The sequence below is a fragment of the Leptopilina boulardi genome, unplaced genomic scaffold (assembly GCF_019393585.1).
Source record: "Leptopilina boulardi isolate dan_hultmark-lab unplaced genomic scaffold, ZJU_Lbou_2.1 LbouV2_341, whole genome shotgun sequence".
Taxonomy (NCBI): domain Eukaryota; kingdom Metazoa; phylum Arthropoda; class Insecta; order Hymenoptera; family Figitidae; genus Leptopilina; species Leptopilina boulardi.
In genome coordinates, this window is record NW_026137909.1 from 5,363,091 (window position 1) to 5,378,436 (window position 15,346).

At 30.4% G+C, this 15,346-nt stretch overlaps 1 protein-coding gene across 3 annotated transcripts in view; it reads right to left on the reverse strand.

Moving 5' to 3' along the window:
- LOC127285843 (carcinoembryonic antigen-related cell adhesion molecule 1-like) overlaps window positions 1-15,346 on the reverse strand; it is a 138,275-nt gene that overhangs the window by 58,842 nt on the left and 64,087 nt on the right. The window contains exon 7 of one of the 3 annotated variants that reach the window (XM_051312054.1): window positions 8,500-11,452. The exons of 1 other annotated variant lie outside the window; for it this stretch is intronic. In XM_051312054.1, the coding sequence (XP_051168011.1) occupies window positions 11,364-11,452 (89 nt within the window). In that variant the 3' untranslated portion in view covers window positions 8,500-11,363. Of the gene's footprint in view, window positions 1-8,499; window positions 11,456-15,346 lie in introns of those variants that run through there. One more of the 3 variants, XM_051312052.1, reaches the window with a different exon arrangement.

Consider the following 15,346-nt stretch of genomic DNA (forward strand, 5'->3'; position numbering starts at 1 on the left):
CACAGATTGTATTTTTTCACTGTCATTGGTTATTTCAAACTTTTATAAATACAAATTTTTAATGCTTTGAAATAAAACCGCGTGCCGTCACGAAATGTACCGAACGTACAGTGTACTGCTGAAATCAGCGAGTTACTGTTAAAGTAAATCGTACTTCACTAGACTTCATCAGTTTTGCATGTCAGTGACGTCACACAAAAGGTTCTCATTCCCCAACTACTGCTATAGCGGGATCCCCCGACTCAATGACCTGCGCATTTCGAGAGACCCCTGAAAGTTGACAGCATCGGTAACTTCCGTGTCAAATTGCGGTAATTTTTTATTGGCAATTATTAAGGAGTTACATTACTGTGGAATTTTTAAAAAACCGAAAATTTTTTTTTTGGCTTAAAAAATTCTTTGAACCCTTCTAGAATAAGACCAACTATTTCTGTAGTTATTCTAATGTCAATTAAGAAAAAAAAAATTTATTTTGTTCCACATTAACTTTTGCAACTTGTGTGCTGCGTGCAGTGGAGCCCCTCCAATAAAAACCATTTTCGAAGAACGTCTGTAACTCCGCCATATTGTAAATTTTTTAAATAAAAAAAATATTTTTACAAACATAAAAATATGCCAAACAATATCCTTCAATTTAATTATCTTTCTATTAAATTTATTGCATGCATTTTAATAAATGTAATTTAATTGTGCTGTTAAAATATTACGTAAATAAATTTTAAAAATATATTCGCAAATAAATATTAAGGAAAATATAAAAATCTACTTTAATAAAGTAACGGAAAGTCAGTTGCAGTACTTTAATAATTAATTATAACTTTTTATTTTCTGAAATTGATATTTGCATCTATCATTTGTTATAGCTTCCTTTGAATTCCTTTCCTTCGTTATTCCTAATCCCATTAAATGCACACACCATCTGACCATTGATTTTTCTTTTTGGTTGTAGATGATTCCAACTCATGATTTCTGCTCTTTGGATTATCATAGAAGATTAATTTCTCATAAAAAGTTAGAATTTCTCACAGAAAACTTGTTTCTTTTGTTTAGCGAACAAAAATATGCGAGTGTTCAATCGATTGTGGATTGCGCCTGCGAACAGCAGATGATATGGACCCTATTTTTTTTTTCCTTTAAAATTTTCCTTATATTGCAACCTATTTTTAAACTCAATTATTTATGAATTAATTTTGTTCCTCTTTGGAAATTTAATTTCGACTATTTTATTACAAAACACACTGTGAGATTCTGGTTGGTATGATCACCTTCTGAAGAGGTAGTTTTATGTAAATTAATTTGAATCACAGATTCACATCTTCTTCATTTGAATTATTTAATTGAATAAATTGTTTATTTTCTTACTATATATTTGTATAAAGTTGAAATTTTCCTCATATACAAGACAATTATTTTTCAGATGCAAAACAAATTTATTTTGAAAATTATCGTAATTTAATCAATTTAATTAATGTGAGAATAAATTTTTATCGACAAAATTAACAATAAAAAACAGTATGGCTCTAAAAATAGTATACTCTGAAAATGAATTTTTTGAGGCTTTCATCGCGTGAATTCCCCTTTTAACGAGGGCGAATGCAATTCTTTTCCCGTTACAAGAAGCAAGAGAACCAAACACTAAGAAAGCATGTTCCACTTAGCTTCGTGCATCTATAAAACAATTAAAGTAGCTTTGAGTGGTGGAAAGCCCGGAGCATTTTGCCTAATGAAAAAGCGACTCATTCGAGACACATTGCAATCGTATCGTCCCTATATATATATATATGTGTGTTGAACGAACTGTTTCTGCTCGGATTGTTCCGTTCCTCCCCGACTCTCGAGAAGCTCCCCTCGAAAGCCAACTTCTCATTCTCTCTCACCCATAGTCACATCCCCTGCACGTAATTATACGTAGACTTGGAAATTTGGTGGAAAATATTTCTCCCGAGTCAAAGCTTCATAAAAATTTCAACTCGCCTTGTGCAAACTTCTTTCAAGTTTTTTTTTTATACTTTCTTCTACTTGTTCATATAATAATAATGAATTATCAAGTTCAGGAAGTGAAAAATATTCATGGATTATTTAAAAGTTGTGCAGATTATTAAAATATACGAAAGTAGCTCGACGGAAGTTTAGAAAGAAATTTTTATTTAAAGTATTTTTTAATGATCAAAGATTTAATGATTTCTGTATAACAATTATTATTTGCCAGTAAAATTAAAATAACATTATAATATGTCATTATTACATTGTGTTTCATAAATTTTACAATTACAGTAAATTCATATTTACTAGTAAATATATATTAGAAATATATTTACGTGAGAAAAAGAAACTGTCACCCTTGACTTGATTTTCAAATGATCTTGAATATCTTTGATTTCACCTTTAAATGACCTTGAGTGACCTTGACTTGGCCTTGAATTTCCTTGATTTGTTCTACAAATGACCTTGAACGACCTTTAAATGACCTTGAGATATCTTAAATTGACTTTCAAATGGCTTTGAATGTTTTTAAGTTGACCTTCAAGTGACCTTGAATGTTCATGACTGGTCCTTGAATGTCCTTGAGAGTTGACATTCAAATGACATTGAGTGACCTTGATTTGACCTTCAAACGACCTTAAATGTCCTTAATTTGACCTTCAAATGACCTTGATCCCACTTGGAAAGATTCCCCGGACAATGCCCCCTGGAGGTTCTATCAGAATTCCGCCAGAAATTCCAACGTAATTTCGTCGGAATTCCAAAGAATTTCCGATGGGATTCCGACGGAATTCCGATTAATTTTTTTCAAAATTTTTACAGTCCTAATTCTGTCGGAATTCCGATTAATTTTTTTCAAAATTTTTAGAGTCCTAATTTCGTTGGAATCCCATCGGAAATTCTTTGGAACTCCGATGGAATTCCGACGGAATTACGTTGGCAGTTCCGGCGGAATTCTGATAGAACCTCCAGGGGGCACTTTCCGGGGAATCTTTCCAAGTGGGATTTGACCTTCAAATTACCTTGACTTGACCTTCAAATGACCTGGAATGATTTTGTTTTGAATTGACATTGAGTGTCCTTGAAATTACGAGATGGATAAGTGATGATAAAGCATTTGTCAAAGAAAAACATGGAGGCACCTCCAGAAAAGAGTGCAATAAAAATCCTTTGTTAAGAATTTCTTGTCTCTCTCTCTATCGTAATCCTAAAAAATATGCCAACAGTGAAAACATACTTCCGGAATATTCAGCAGCTGATTATAATTTAAATATCTAACAGCAGTTTCGAATGTAGAATGGCGTTTAAATAAAAAAAACTAAGTGTTAGAATCTGAAATTGTACAAAAAGAAGTACTCGCGCCTTTTGTTCCGAGTGATTCCGAAAATCATCTATTTTCATGGGAATTATAATTTTTATTTATAGATCAGGTTTCTAAGTAACTATTCTCAAATAGGAGTAGTTCTACATTCCGTTTACTACCTTACCTGTTAAGGAGGGTACAATTTCTAAACTTCCGCAAGCTTTGATCTATCTATTATGGTTGCAATAAGATCTCTAATTGATTCCATGAGAAATCAGATAATAATAAAGAAGGAAGATGCTTATAAGAAATTTCAGAAATATTACTTTGCATTGCACTTTAGTAAAGAAGCTTGTTCTGCCCTTAGGAAGATTTAAATTTCCCGTGTAATAGCTGCTTTCAATGAAGGAAAACTATTGAAGTCTTCCTCAAGGGCTCCCGCTGTATTAGTATGATTTATTCCCCTATTACCATGAGGAATGCTGTTTATGATGTGTTCCCATAACAATACTCTTTTAAATTTGGAAATATATTTTTGAACTGTCGCAATTATTGAACAATTCTTTGAAGATAAATGACATGCTGGTGCGTTAAGGAAATGTTTTCCCCTTGGATAAGAGAGAATTGTCCACAGGTGTTTGAATGATTTGAAAATATCCCTGACTCTATATATAGTACACCGACTAACGGGAGATGATTAATGATCATGTAATACTGCGTTACACTTTACTAAAGTTATAATTTAAAACAAACTTTTCAATTATTTTATTTTAATTTTGCGTGTACCATTTTCTCTTCGTTGAAAGCTTTCTGAAAGTAAAGTAACTATTCTGCTTGTCTATTTAGCAGCTTTCGTCGCCTGGGGAGATCTCAGTGGTCAGTCAAGAGTTGCAACTCTTGTCACATAGTTACAATTCCTCCAAACTTGTATGTCAGGCGGGGTTTGCCTGACAAAGTATCATTCACAGTCGGTGACATTTAATTCAAATTTCATAGCGATCTTTTTTATTAATCGAAAATTAATTTCAATTACAGTGTGAACTCTCTATTACGAATTTCAAGGGACCGGGCATTTTGTTTCGTTATAGGGAGTTTTCGTTATCTCGAGTGAGCAAAAAAAACAGTATTTCACATTCAATTTTTATTTTAAAAAAATAGACAGAATTAAAGAAAAAGAAGCTAACCCTTTGTGATCATGAAAACAAATTATTTATAATAGTCTGTGATTTTAGATTGAGTGTTTCTGCTTTGCAAATATGTTATTTGGATTTGTTTAACTATTTTGTCTATGTCTTGAGATAATTTTAAATCTTGTTCATGAAATAAAAAGAATTTTTGTTAAAAATTAAAATCTTATCTTTATTCTTCCAAATAGTCGCCACAGTAGATGCACTAAGATCAAAACATTTCCCGACGTCACTTTTCTTTTCGCCTTTTTCAATTGCATGAATTACCGAAACCTTTTCGTCTATAGAAAAACTTTTTCTTTTACAAGCCATGTACAATTAGTCACATTCGACTTCTAGTAAACTCAAACAGAGACTAAATTAATTTTTCACAGTAACGAATACATTCTTATCTATCTACCTATACCATCAGAAATTGTCTGGTAGCAATAACAGCACACAGAAGTAAACAAATGAAGCAAAATTGGAAAAAAATATTTTTATTTTGAGACATTGTACTTTCGTTATGGTGAGTGACTGCTTCGTTAAAGAGAGTGTATCTATATACAGATTTTAATACAAACCAACCAAATTGAACAGATATTTACGTTATGGAGAATTTTATCTTATAAAGAGTTTCGTTATAGAGAGTTTCCACTGTACTTTCGTTCTAAGACGCGTGCTGCTTAATTATTAGGTGACCAACTAAGTTCCCGCTGTTTGTTAATAGATGGCACCAGCAGTAAATGCTGCTTGACTTTGATATATCCAAAACGTCATTAACCAAGCTTAGGCATATGGTAAACAAACCGATTTGATATGTTAGTAATTTTTTGTTGTCTGTACAAATATTGGTAGTTTAAAAATGTCTGATTTTGTGCCAAATAATCGTCATTCGTGGGAAGTGTTGATTTTCTTCTTTCATTTAAAGAAAACTCGGAAAGAGTAAAAAGAAAATTTTCCACGTGAAGAAAAATGTATTAGTTAGTATTTCGTGTAACTTTGTACGAGCCATTTGGAAAATATAATATGTCAGTTTTTACAAAAATTGTACTTTTTTTAACAATAAAATGTCGAATTTACGAAAGAAATAAAAAATTTAAAAAGCAGATAATTGTTATTTGTCCAAAAAAACCCAATGAATGGAACTTTTTGTAGGAACATATACCATTTTTGATATAACGATACTGTTGACATAATTTTGATATCGATATCCCATTAGTGTAATATTACTTAAAGACGCACGGAAGTTACTTTAAACGAAAGCGTTGATTGGTGGAAAAAAAAAGTCGGGCGAAAATCCGTTATCTCTACTTCCGTGAAAATTCGACTCGCATTGAAATTGAAGGAAGAAGTTGGTGAAAAAACAATCGTTTTTACCAAGCTCCTGCAGCAACAATCTGGCATTCGAAAGTTAAGAACTTGGACGTTCCAAGTTTTGCTTGAAAACGATTTTGCAGTCGCTTTATTCCAGTAACTTTTCGTGTATCTCGAGAGAGAGAGGGAGAGAGAAGGAGGTCTGCTTTTGCTATATGCGAACTAAAGAAAGAAACTCCGCCGGAATCGACTTGTCTAGTTTTCAAATGTAGGGCATTTCTACCAGGCACAATTTTCTTTTTACAAATATAATATAAAGCAACTTCAATTTAATACACACTATGACTTGAATTTTTACAAATATTACTGTAATTTATCTAAAGTATAAAATTTTTTTTCGCAGTTATTTTAATTTGGTAGAAAAAATTTTCAAAGAAAAAAAAATTAATGGAGTTCGATGCTGGTAGGAGAAACGTTTAAAAGTATTAAGCTTTTTTCTCGTACGCAACAACTTTCCTCTCTTTCCGACAAATGACGTCGTAACAAAGTACATAAAGATTGTAAATTATGAAACACGCTCGAGATGCTTGTGATTTTTCCTTCTACTAAAAGCAATTTATTCCCTTTTTTCGCGTACACCAAGGAGGACATTTTTACTGCTTACCGTCGTTTTAACCAAGATATAAACCGCCTCGAACTTGTGCCATTATAACTTCGCAAATGAAACTGAGAGTTATTTTAAAATGTTTCATTGCAAGGGTAAAAAGAGAAGACTTCTATATACTTTCGCATACTTAGAAAGCAGTATTTCAGAAATTAATAAATTTTCTTCAAATGGGACATTTGTAAAGAAAATTTTTTTGGTATTTGAAAAAAAAATTATTAATTCTTTTTTCTGATGTAAACGATTGCTGGGAATATTATTCTTATCTGAAAAATTCAGTATTGTAACAGGAAGTATTTTTTATTAATTAGAAATTTGGTTTAACAGAATTGTGCGTTTACGGCCCTGGACGTGTCATGGCGGTGTTTGACGTCACGTGGCAAACACGAGACGCCGGTAGAAACCGGCATGTTCACTCAAGTTCCAATTTTTTAACTGTTGTAATGCGGCATTTTGTCGCGTACAAATCACTTAAAAATAATAAATTTAAATAAATTTTGTAAATAAACGACACCAGGGTGGGAATCCAGCCATAATGGTTGTAAAATGTTAGAAATTATAAAAGTTGTTGTATGATACTTCATTTAATTTAAATAATAAATTCACGTATTAACAAACCAGCTTGACAAAGTCGTCAGATTAATAGTCGACTTGTAATAAATAAATTCGATTCTGATTTGTCCTTTTGTTCTATTATGAAAACTCCCGCAAGGCATTGAGGATTTTTGCCGGGTCACAAGGACGTTAAGCATATCACTATCTATTAATGAAGTTAGAAGTCATCAAGTGAAGAGCTTCCTGGTGAATATATTTGGATAAAAGTTCCGCATATTCAAGAACACCAGGAAGACGAAATTACTGTTTTGTTGACGATCTGTCATATCAATACTGGCAGTCAATTTCCTATGGATTTCTCGCATCAATTAATTTAACATCGGATACTGTAGGGATCTGCGTTACCGACGACTGCGTATCGATTATCGATCGCGGGTATTATATTATTGAATATTAATTCATCTCAATGACACCGAGAAGAGAGGCCGCTGTTTAGCGACGATTTCAAGTTTGACTCGTCAGCCATTTTACTCTCATTCTCAACCTGGTGCTCGTAGAGTCAAGTTGTGTTCTATTCTTTTTCGTGTAAAATAATTAAAATTTAAAATTATAAAAATTAGACAAGGTATCGTCGTCGTCAAATGGACGGTAAGTCCCAATAATACATTAATTAGGAGTCGTTTCCTTCAGAATCAATCTCATTATCATTAAAGTATAATTGAATAAATAAAATATAAATCTTGTCTTTCGGTCTTCTGCCATTATTTAACTTTTTCTAAAATTTGAAGTGAATATTAATAAATAGTGTTATTGTTATAAATTTTGTCTAATTAATGGTGTTAATCCTTATCCCCCGTCTCCGCGGTCTATTCTTGTTGTAAAGTAACAATGGAATTCCTTAGCTTGTTTTAGTTTTTCCTAATTAGAATTATAAAATTTACTTGTCGGGTTATTTAACTATATTTTTTTGCTTTAGTTATTTTCCATAAAATAACTTGGTGTCTTGGCAAAATTAATAATTAAAAAGTGTAGATAACGTTGATTGTCTTGAAAATATAATAATAAATCATTTTAATTTAAAATAAAATCAATAATAAATTAAATTCAACGTTATATTGTTTAGTCGACCAGGACAGGCTGAAATTATTCTTGAAAAATAATTGACGAATTGAATATTGTATCAGAAAAATTATGAGTAGTTTCAATTAAATAATCACAACAATTTTTGATTTACTACTTCGTTATGCATTCCATTTTTCACATTCATCTGAAAAGTGAAATGTGGAATATATGGAATACAAAAAGTGAAAAGTGGAATGCAAAATAGTTACATAGAGCCCCGGGGAATTTTGAGGTTATATTCATTTTAAAATAAAGTTAATATTTATTCATTAAATTTTATTACAAAAGAGAAAAGCAGAAAATGATATATTAATATTTATCAATTGTCAAATTCAAACCTAATTCTAATGACAACAATATAATTTGTTGTAACAATAAAATTATCTCGACTGAAAATTATACAAACATATAGGAATAAATTATAAATCGAAATTTGAGAGAAATTGTTACGTTTATTTTGACGGTCTATAATACAATGTAAAATGACAAATCACCGCATATGCTCGATTATAAATATTTTATTAGCGCAACCTGAACTGAGTAATAACAATCGTAAAACAAATTGCAATGAATAATTCAATTTTGAATTTCGAAAAGGGCTCTCTCATCTCGTGTTATATGTAATAGAAAAAAAATTGTAATTTTTTTTCTAATAATTTAAATTTTAAAGTAATTTCCAAAGATTTCTTAGGCTTTCTTAGAAAAAATTTGTATAATCCGAGAAGATAAGCCTTTTTCGAAAAATGTTGAAAAAACCAAAACAATAACAAATATCTACCGATAAAATTTACCGCAAACTTTAACACTTGCTCAACGCTTGGATAATTTATTTTTATTTTTTTTATTTATAATAAAAAAAGAATAAAAAGACTTAACATTAAATTAAAAATATTCTTAAAAGTTTAGTTTTTTAAAAATTTTGTGTTTTATTATAATAAAAGCATGAAATGATTGTTTGGCAATCGATAATGCAATTTTTTAACGCTTAACTCTAATTACTCTGTCCAGTGATATGTACAAAGAAGTGTTTATTTACAATGCTCATCATTTAATATATATATATGTCATTTGTTATAATAATAGAATATCGATATTAATTACTTAATTATTAACAAAAAATTAAATAAATTTTATTAATTTTAATTGAATAAAGTAGCAAAATTTTTAATTTTTAACTCTTAACAAAATAATATTTTAAAAAATTGTACTAAATTCGAATATTCTTTTTTATGTTTATACTTCTTCTTTTATCTAAATAAAAAAGTTCATTTAATTTTATAGCAAATTTTATCGTTATTTCATTACTACAACTTTGAGTAAAATTTTTTTTTTTGCTGCTAAATCATAATAGTAGGTGAGACAATTCATATGAAATTGAAAATTTTGTATATATTAATAATTTTACTCACTGTAATAAAATTAATAAAATAGACGTGAAAATAATAAAAAAAAATTCACTCGAAGAATAAATTAAATATTTATACATGCAGAATTTATAAAATAATATTTTTCACTTAAATTGTAAAATTTTTTTATTTCAATTTTATATAAATTGACCCACCCTTACAAAAAATTCATGAGCTATTTTTTTTAGTTACAGAAAAAAATGAGTAAGAAATAATTGTTTCGGTTTATTTTTCTGTAATCAATAAAAAAAAAAAATTTGAAATAAATATCACTTTTTTTCCATATTTGTTAATAAGGGCAGGTACAATACATTTTTTTTCAGTTAATACAGTTTCATTTTTTATTCTCATCGTTTTATATTATACATCTCCGCGCAGTTCTGAAAAGAAAGAATTTCGTACAGGGATGGAAATGATAGACTTTCAATATGGATGATAAAATGTGAAATATATAATGAAGATTTAATGAAATGCGAAGTTAACTCAATTGTTAAATATTAAAATCTGCCAAAGCCAGATAAAAAGAATGAAAAGGAAAAAAAAACGTTAAAAGTGATTTATAAAACTGAAATATACATTTTTTTTAAACGAATTAATTTTTAAATTGAAATCAAGGTTTTTTTGTAAAATAGTTAAATTAAAAATTTACAAAAACAATTTGAAGGAAAAATTCATTGTTTATTGAATTATAAAGTTGTATAGGAAAAAAAATAATTTTTTTTTCCCACTGCATCCTTGGACTAAATTAGTAGAATTTCATTGAACCACCAAAAATTTTTTGTAAATAATTACGAATATTTATAGCTAAATCCAATAATTATTTGAAATTCTCCATATTGGATTGGCAATTTTTAAAAAAAAACTTCGGCTTTTTAATCACAGACACAAAATATCTTCATGTAACCAATTTTTATTTTTCAAAATTTCAATAAACATGTTTTAAATCCGTCTTTTAAAAAAAAATATCCTTTTTTATTACAGAAAATTAAATTTTTATTTATTCTCAAAAAAAGAGGAAAAATCGTTTCTAAAATCCCAATAATAAAAGTTTAATCAGTTTAGTTTCACAGAAGTTAATTTATAATGCAAATTTTAGAGCTATGGAGAAAATTTCGAGCCTCTTTGCATCATAACAAACCCGTCAATATTAGATTAAATTGTTTGGTGGTTGAATGTATTTTCACCTGTAAGAGGATTATAAAATAGCGCAAGTCACTAAGTAGCGCATTTTGCTATTTAGAGTATAAAAGTTTTTTAACTATATCGCTGTGCATAATCCCCCTACTGTATACTATAAATATAATATAGCCAAGTATCAACTCTTGATCTTTAAAGATACTTTTTTTTTGAAAGCTGTGTATAGTTGACGTGGTTTGGCCAAAATTGTTTTCTTATTTTTGATGAATTTCAAATGAAAGTCTGTTAGTTCCATCTTTTTGTTTTGGAATTAATAAAATATCAATGTACATTATTTTTTTTTGACCATATCTCATATTGATTTTGAAACTCGATTCTTCCGTGGGTATAAAAATTGTTCCAAACAATTTAATAATTGGCTTAGAATAGTGGAATCATCAAATACACAGGTACAATATGCAATTTTCATTAATTGCAAAATTTTTCACAACATCAAACGCAAAGAGAAAATAATGTGGATAGTTTCCAGTAAAAATGATTTATATTACATTTTATTTAATTTAAATAGTCATATATTGTTATAGGCATCATTTTCTCCTTGTGTTGACGTTGACGCAACATTCCACTTTTAGGTAAGCCAATATTGTTTGTTGATCTTACGGTTGCACTTAGTTTCTCATCTTTGTTTTGACTAACGTTTCCTTTGGCTACTAGAATATCATCCTGAGAAGTAGGACAACCGGAAGTAACGTCGCTGCCATTCTGTCACCACTTCCGTGATGCATTGCCGCTGGGTGTTCTTCTGAAACAAAGCCTCAGCTAGAGTGTTTTCAAAATTTTTATTCAACATATTTTTTCACTTCCGAATACATATTTTTAGAAGATAAAAACAATTTTATTGTGAAATATTTTAATAAATAAATAAAATAACAAATTTTTGTTAAATGTAAAGTTACTGAATCTCTAATTTCACGTTACGGCCCTGAGGTTGTCATGGCAACGACGCATGCGTATTCGCAATTTGGATGAGATCGCAACAGGTTGATAAACTTGGAAATTTAGAAAAATCCAACATTTGCTAACAATAAAAATTATAAAATACTACCGTAAAATCTCTACAAGTGCATCCTCCAGCTATGGGATTCCTTTTAGCAACGGCGCTAAGTAGCGCATTGCATTAATTAGCACTAAAAAATTAATTTTTTTTTACAGACTTATTGTATATGATAATCAAGATCAACTCCCGTTTGAATTTTGTCAAAAAAATTAATTAGTGGCGTGTAAGATAAAAAACAAAGTCTATCGGCGCTACGAGTTAGCGAATTGGTCAAGATTTTGTTCCAAATCGCTACGGTGTAATCGCTTCGGAGCGTAGCGCAAAGTCACTAGCTATAACACAAATTCAAATTCACTTAAGAGGAGAATACACTGAGTTTTTTTCAAAAAATCAAATTTTTTTTAGTTTTCGTTACCATAATTATTTAAGATGGCGGTAAAAATTGTTTACAATGTATCCAAGGGTAATAAAAGGGTTAAAATAAAGTGGTTAACCCCTTGCCTGTTGAAAAGGCAAATTATTATTTCTCAAATGAGACTTGAGATTTGTCTCAATTGACGAGTTTTAAGTCACAATTGAGACTTAGGACTCGTCTCAATTGAGACATAAGACATGTCGCAATTGAGGCTTGAGACTTCTCTAAATTGAGACATGAGACTCGTCGACACCCAACAACCACCTGTTGGGATCTACTAGTGTTGTTGATTACCCTAGCAACGGTTGCTATGGAAACGGTTACCATAGCAACCGTTGTTATGGAGGTGGTTTAAAATAAATGTTTATGTTAAGCATAGAGATGATTGTTCGTTTTTTTTAAATTGTAATATAAGTACTGTACTGTACTGTACTGTACTGTACTGTACTGTACTGTACTGTACTGTACTGTACTGTACTGTACTGTACTGTACTGTACTGTACTGTACTGTACTGTACTGTACTGTACTGTACTGTACTGTACTGTACTGTACTGTACTGTACTGTACTGTACTGTACTGTACTGTACTGTACTGTACTGTACTGTACTGTACTGTACTGTACTGTACTGTACTGTACTGTACTGTACTGTACTGTACTGTACTGTACTGTACTGTACTGTACTGTACTGTACTGTACTGTACTGTACTGTACTGTACTGTACTGTACTGTACTGTACTGTACTGTACTGTACTGTACTGTACTGTACTGTACTGTACTGTACTGTACTGTACTGTACTGTACTGTACTGTACTGTACTGTACTGTACTGTACTGTACTGTACTGTACTGTACTGTACTGTACTGTACTGTACTGTACTGTACTGTACTGTACTGTACTGTACTGTACTGTACTGTACTGTACTGTACTGTACTGTACTGTACTGTACTGTACTGTACTGTACTGTACTGTACTGTACTGTACTGTACTGTACTGTACTGTACTGTACTGTACTGTACTGTACTGTACTGTACTGTACTGTACTGTACTGTACTGTACTGTACTGTACTGTACTGTACTGTACTGTACTGTACTGTACTGTACTGTACTGTACTGTACTGTACTGTACTGTACTGTACTGTACTGTACTGTACTGTACTGTACTGTACTGTACTGTGTTGTGTTGTACTACCCTGTTTTTAAGTTGTTTTTTAATTAGAAGAATCCGTAGAGTAGCTAAGCCAAGCGTAGCGTAGCGTAGCACTACTTAGCGCCGTTGCTAAACGGAATCCCATAGCAGATGTCGAGCGCTAGGGTCCTTTTCTTTCCGATAAAGTCTTTCCGTAAATAATTATAAAATTATGTATTTTCTAAATAATTTTAAAAATTTTTTGTAATTTTGAAAATTCGTTTGAAAAGTGAATCTTGGCTCCATCTTTTAGAAATAGCTTGAACTTTTAACCCCCCACTTTTTCAAGACACCCTTGTCCTAAGATACGCCTACGCAAAGTCATCATTTGCAAGGGCTGGGCCTAAAGGACCCAATGACATCTTTCTTTAGTTAAGTTTTCCTATTTTGTTTCACAATAAATCCAATCATTGATATTTTCTAATTTCCCACTCTTAAAAATATTCATCCCCAAACTTACACCCGTCTTAAAAAATTAAGAAAGGATAGCAATATAAAAATTATAGACCCTAATGAAAAAGTCAGTAGTATTTAAGTTTTCTCAGTTCAGTTTAATTCTCTTAGTTCATTCTTCTATTTTCAATTGTTTCAAGTTTCGAGTTCATTCTTTTAAATCATTCAATTTTATAATTATTTCTCCAGTGATTAGTCAGTTTTATTTTCAAAGTTCAAGATATCATTATTATATACCAAGGGTCCAAGGTTCATTATTAAACGAGTTTTTTCCCATAATCATCATAAATAAAATTGTAAAAAGTAAGTAATTTTATTATTTATCAATGTTCTTTCTTTTTTTTAATTCACTTGTCAAACTTCTATACTCTGTCCATCGAGAGTTTGCCCTCGGTCGCGCAGTTTTTTTCTCTGAGGGCGTTGAAAAACTTAAAAATGGCGTTTCCGTAATTTTTTCATCGGAAAAATAGCCAATGACAATCGTTTCGGTCTCCTACCTTTCCACACGGTCTTAGGCCCTCACGAGTCAAAGGGTAATTTATGACCTTTATACCTAAAAGAGACATTCAAATGGTAATGACTTAATAAAGAATACAAAGTTTTTTAATTTTGTTCTTACAAAATTAAAAATGTTATTTTTGAAATCCTCATTTTATTGTGATTTCAACAGTATGTTGTTTAACTATAATACATTAAAATTTAAATAATTTACAAATTCAGTGATTAATGAAATGTTTGTATGTACACATAGCTTTTTAGAATTTAGTATAAACTTTTAATTTAACTTAATTATTAATGTAAGGTTGTATTTTTAATTATGATTAATTAATTGATATACATAATAACAATTAAGTCATTCACTGTAATTAAAATTTTTATAATTTAAATAATAGTGCATCTTCAGTTTACACTCTTGATGTTATTATTACACTTATTACGAAGTATTACGACTATTACAAGATAATTGTGCACTAATACGCGAGTAAATACTCCCAAAATAAAACATAATTTGTTTAACATACAATATGCACAAATCTTTTTCTTTATTCACTTTCTGAACTAGAATCAACTGAAACATTAATAACAATTGCAGGGATTCTTGTTTTGCAAAACTATTACATATCATTAGAATCGTGAGAATTTGCAGATTCCGAATATATTGTTCAAAATTAATTATCTGCAAAACTAAAATTTTTTAAAATTTTTATTGCACTGTAATGTGCAGTTTATTAGGACCCTTATAAACTTGGGACTTGTGATCGCACGGACGACTGGGGATTAGAAGTGACGATTTAAACCATATGTTTGAACCAAGCCTAAAATTAACATTTTTTTCAAAAAAGGCGGTCCTTATTTCAAAACTCCGCCAACTCTTTCATTTTTATGATGTTCTGCGCGAAAATGACTAAAACTCGTCGTTTTCCGAGGGCAAACTCTCGATGGACAGAGTATAGTTCCGAAGGACATTAATTTGCGGCATTTTAGTTCCTTCAATCCTTAAAAAATTTGCTCATTATTTTTTGATATTCCTTCTGAAAAGATTTCAGTACATTTAGTGCATTATTATTTTTTCAATTCTT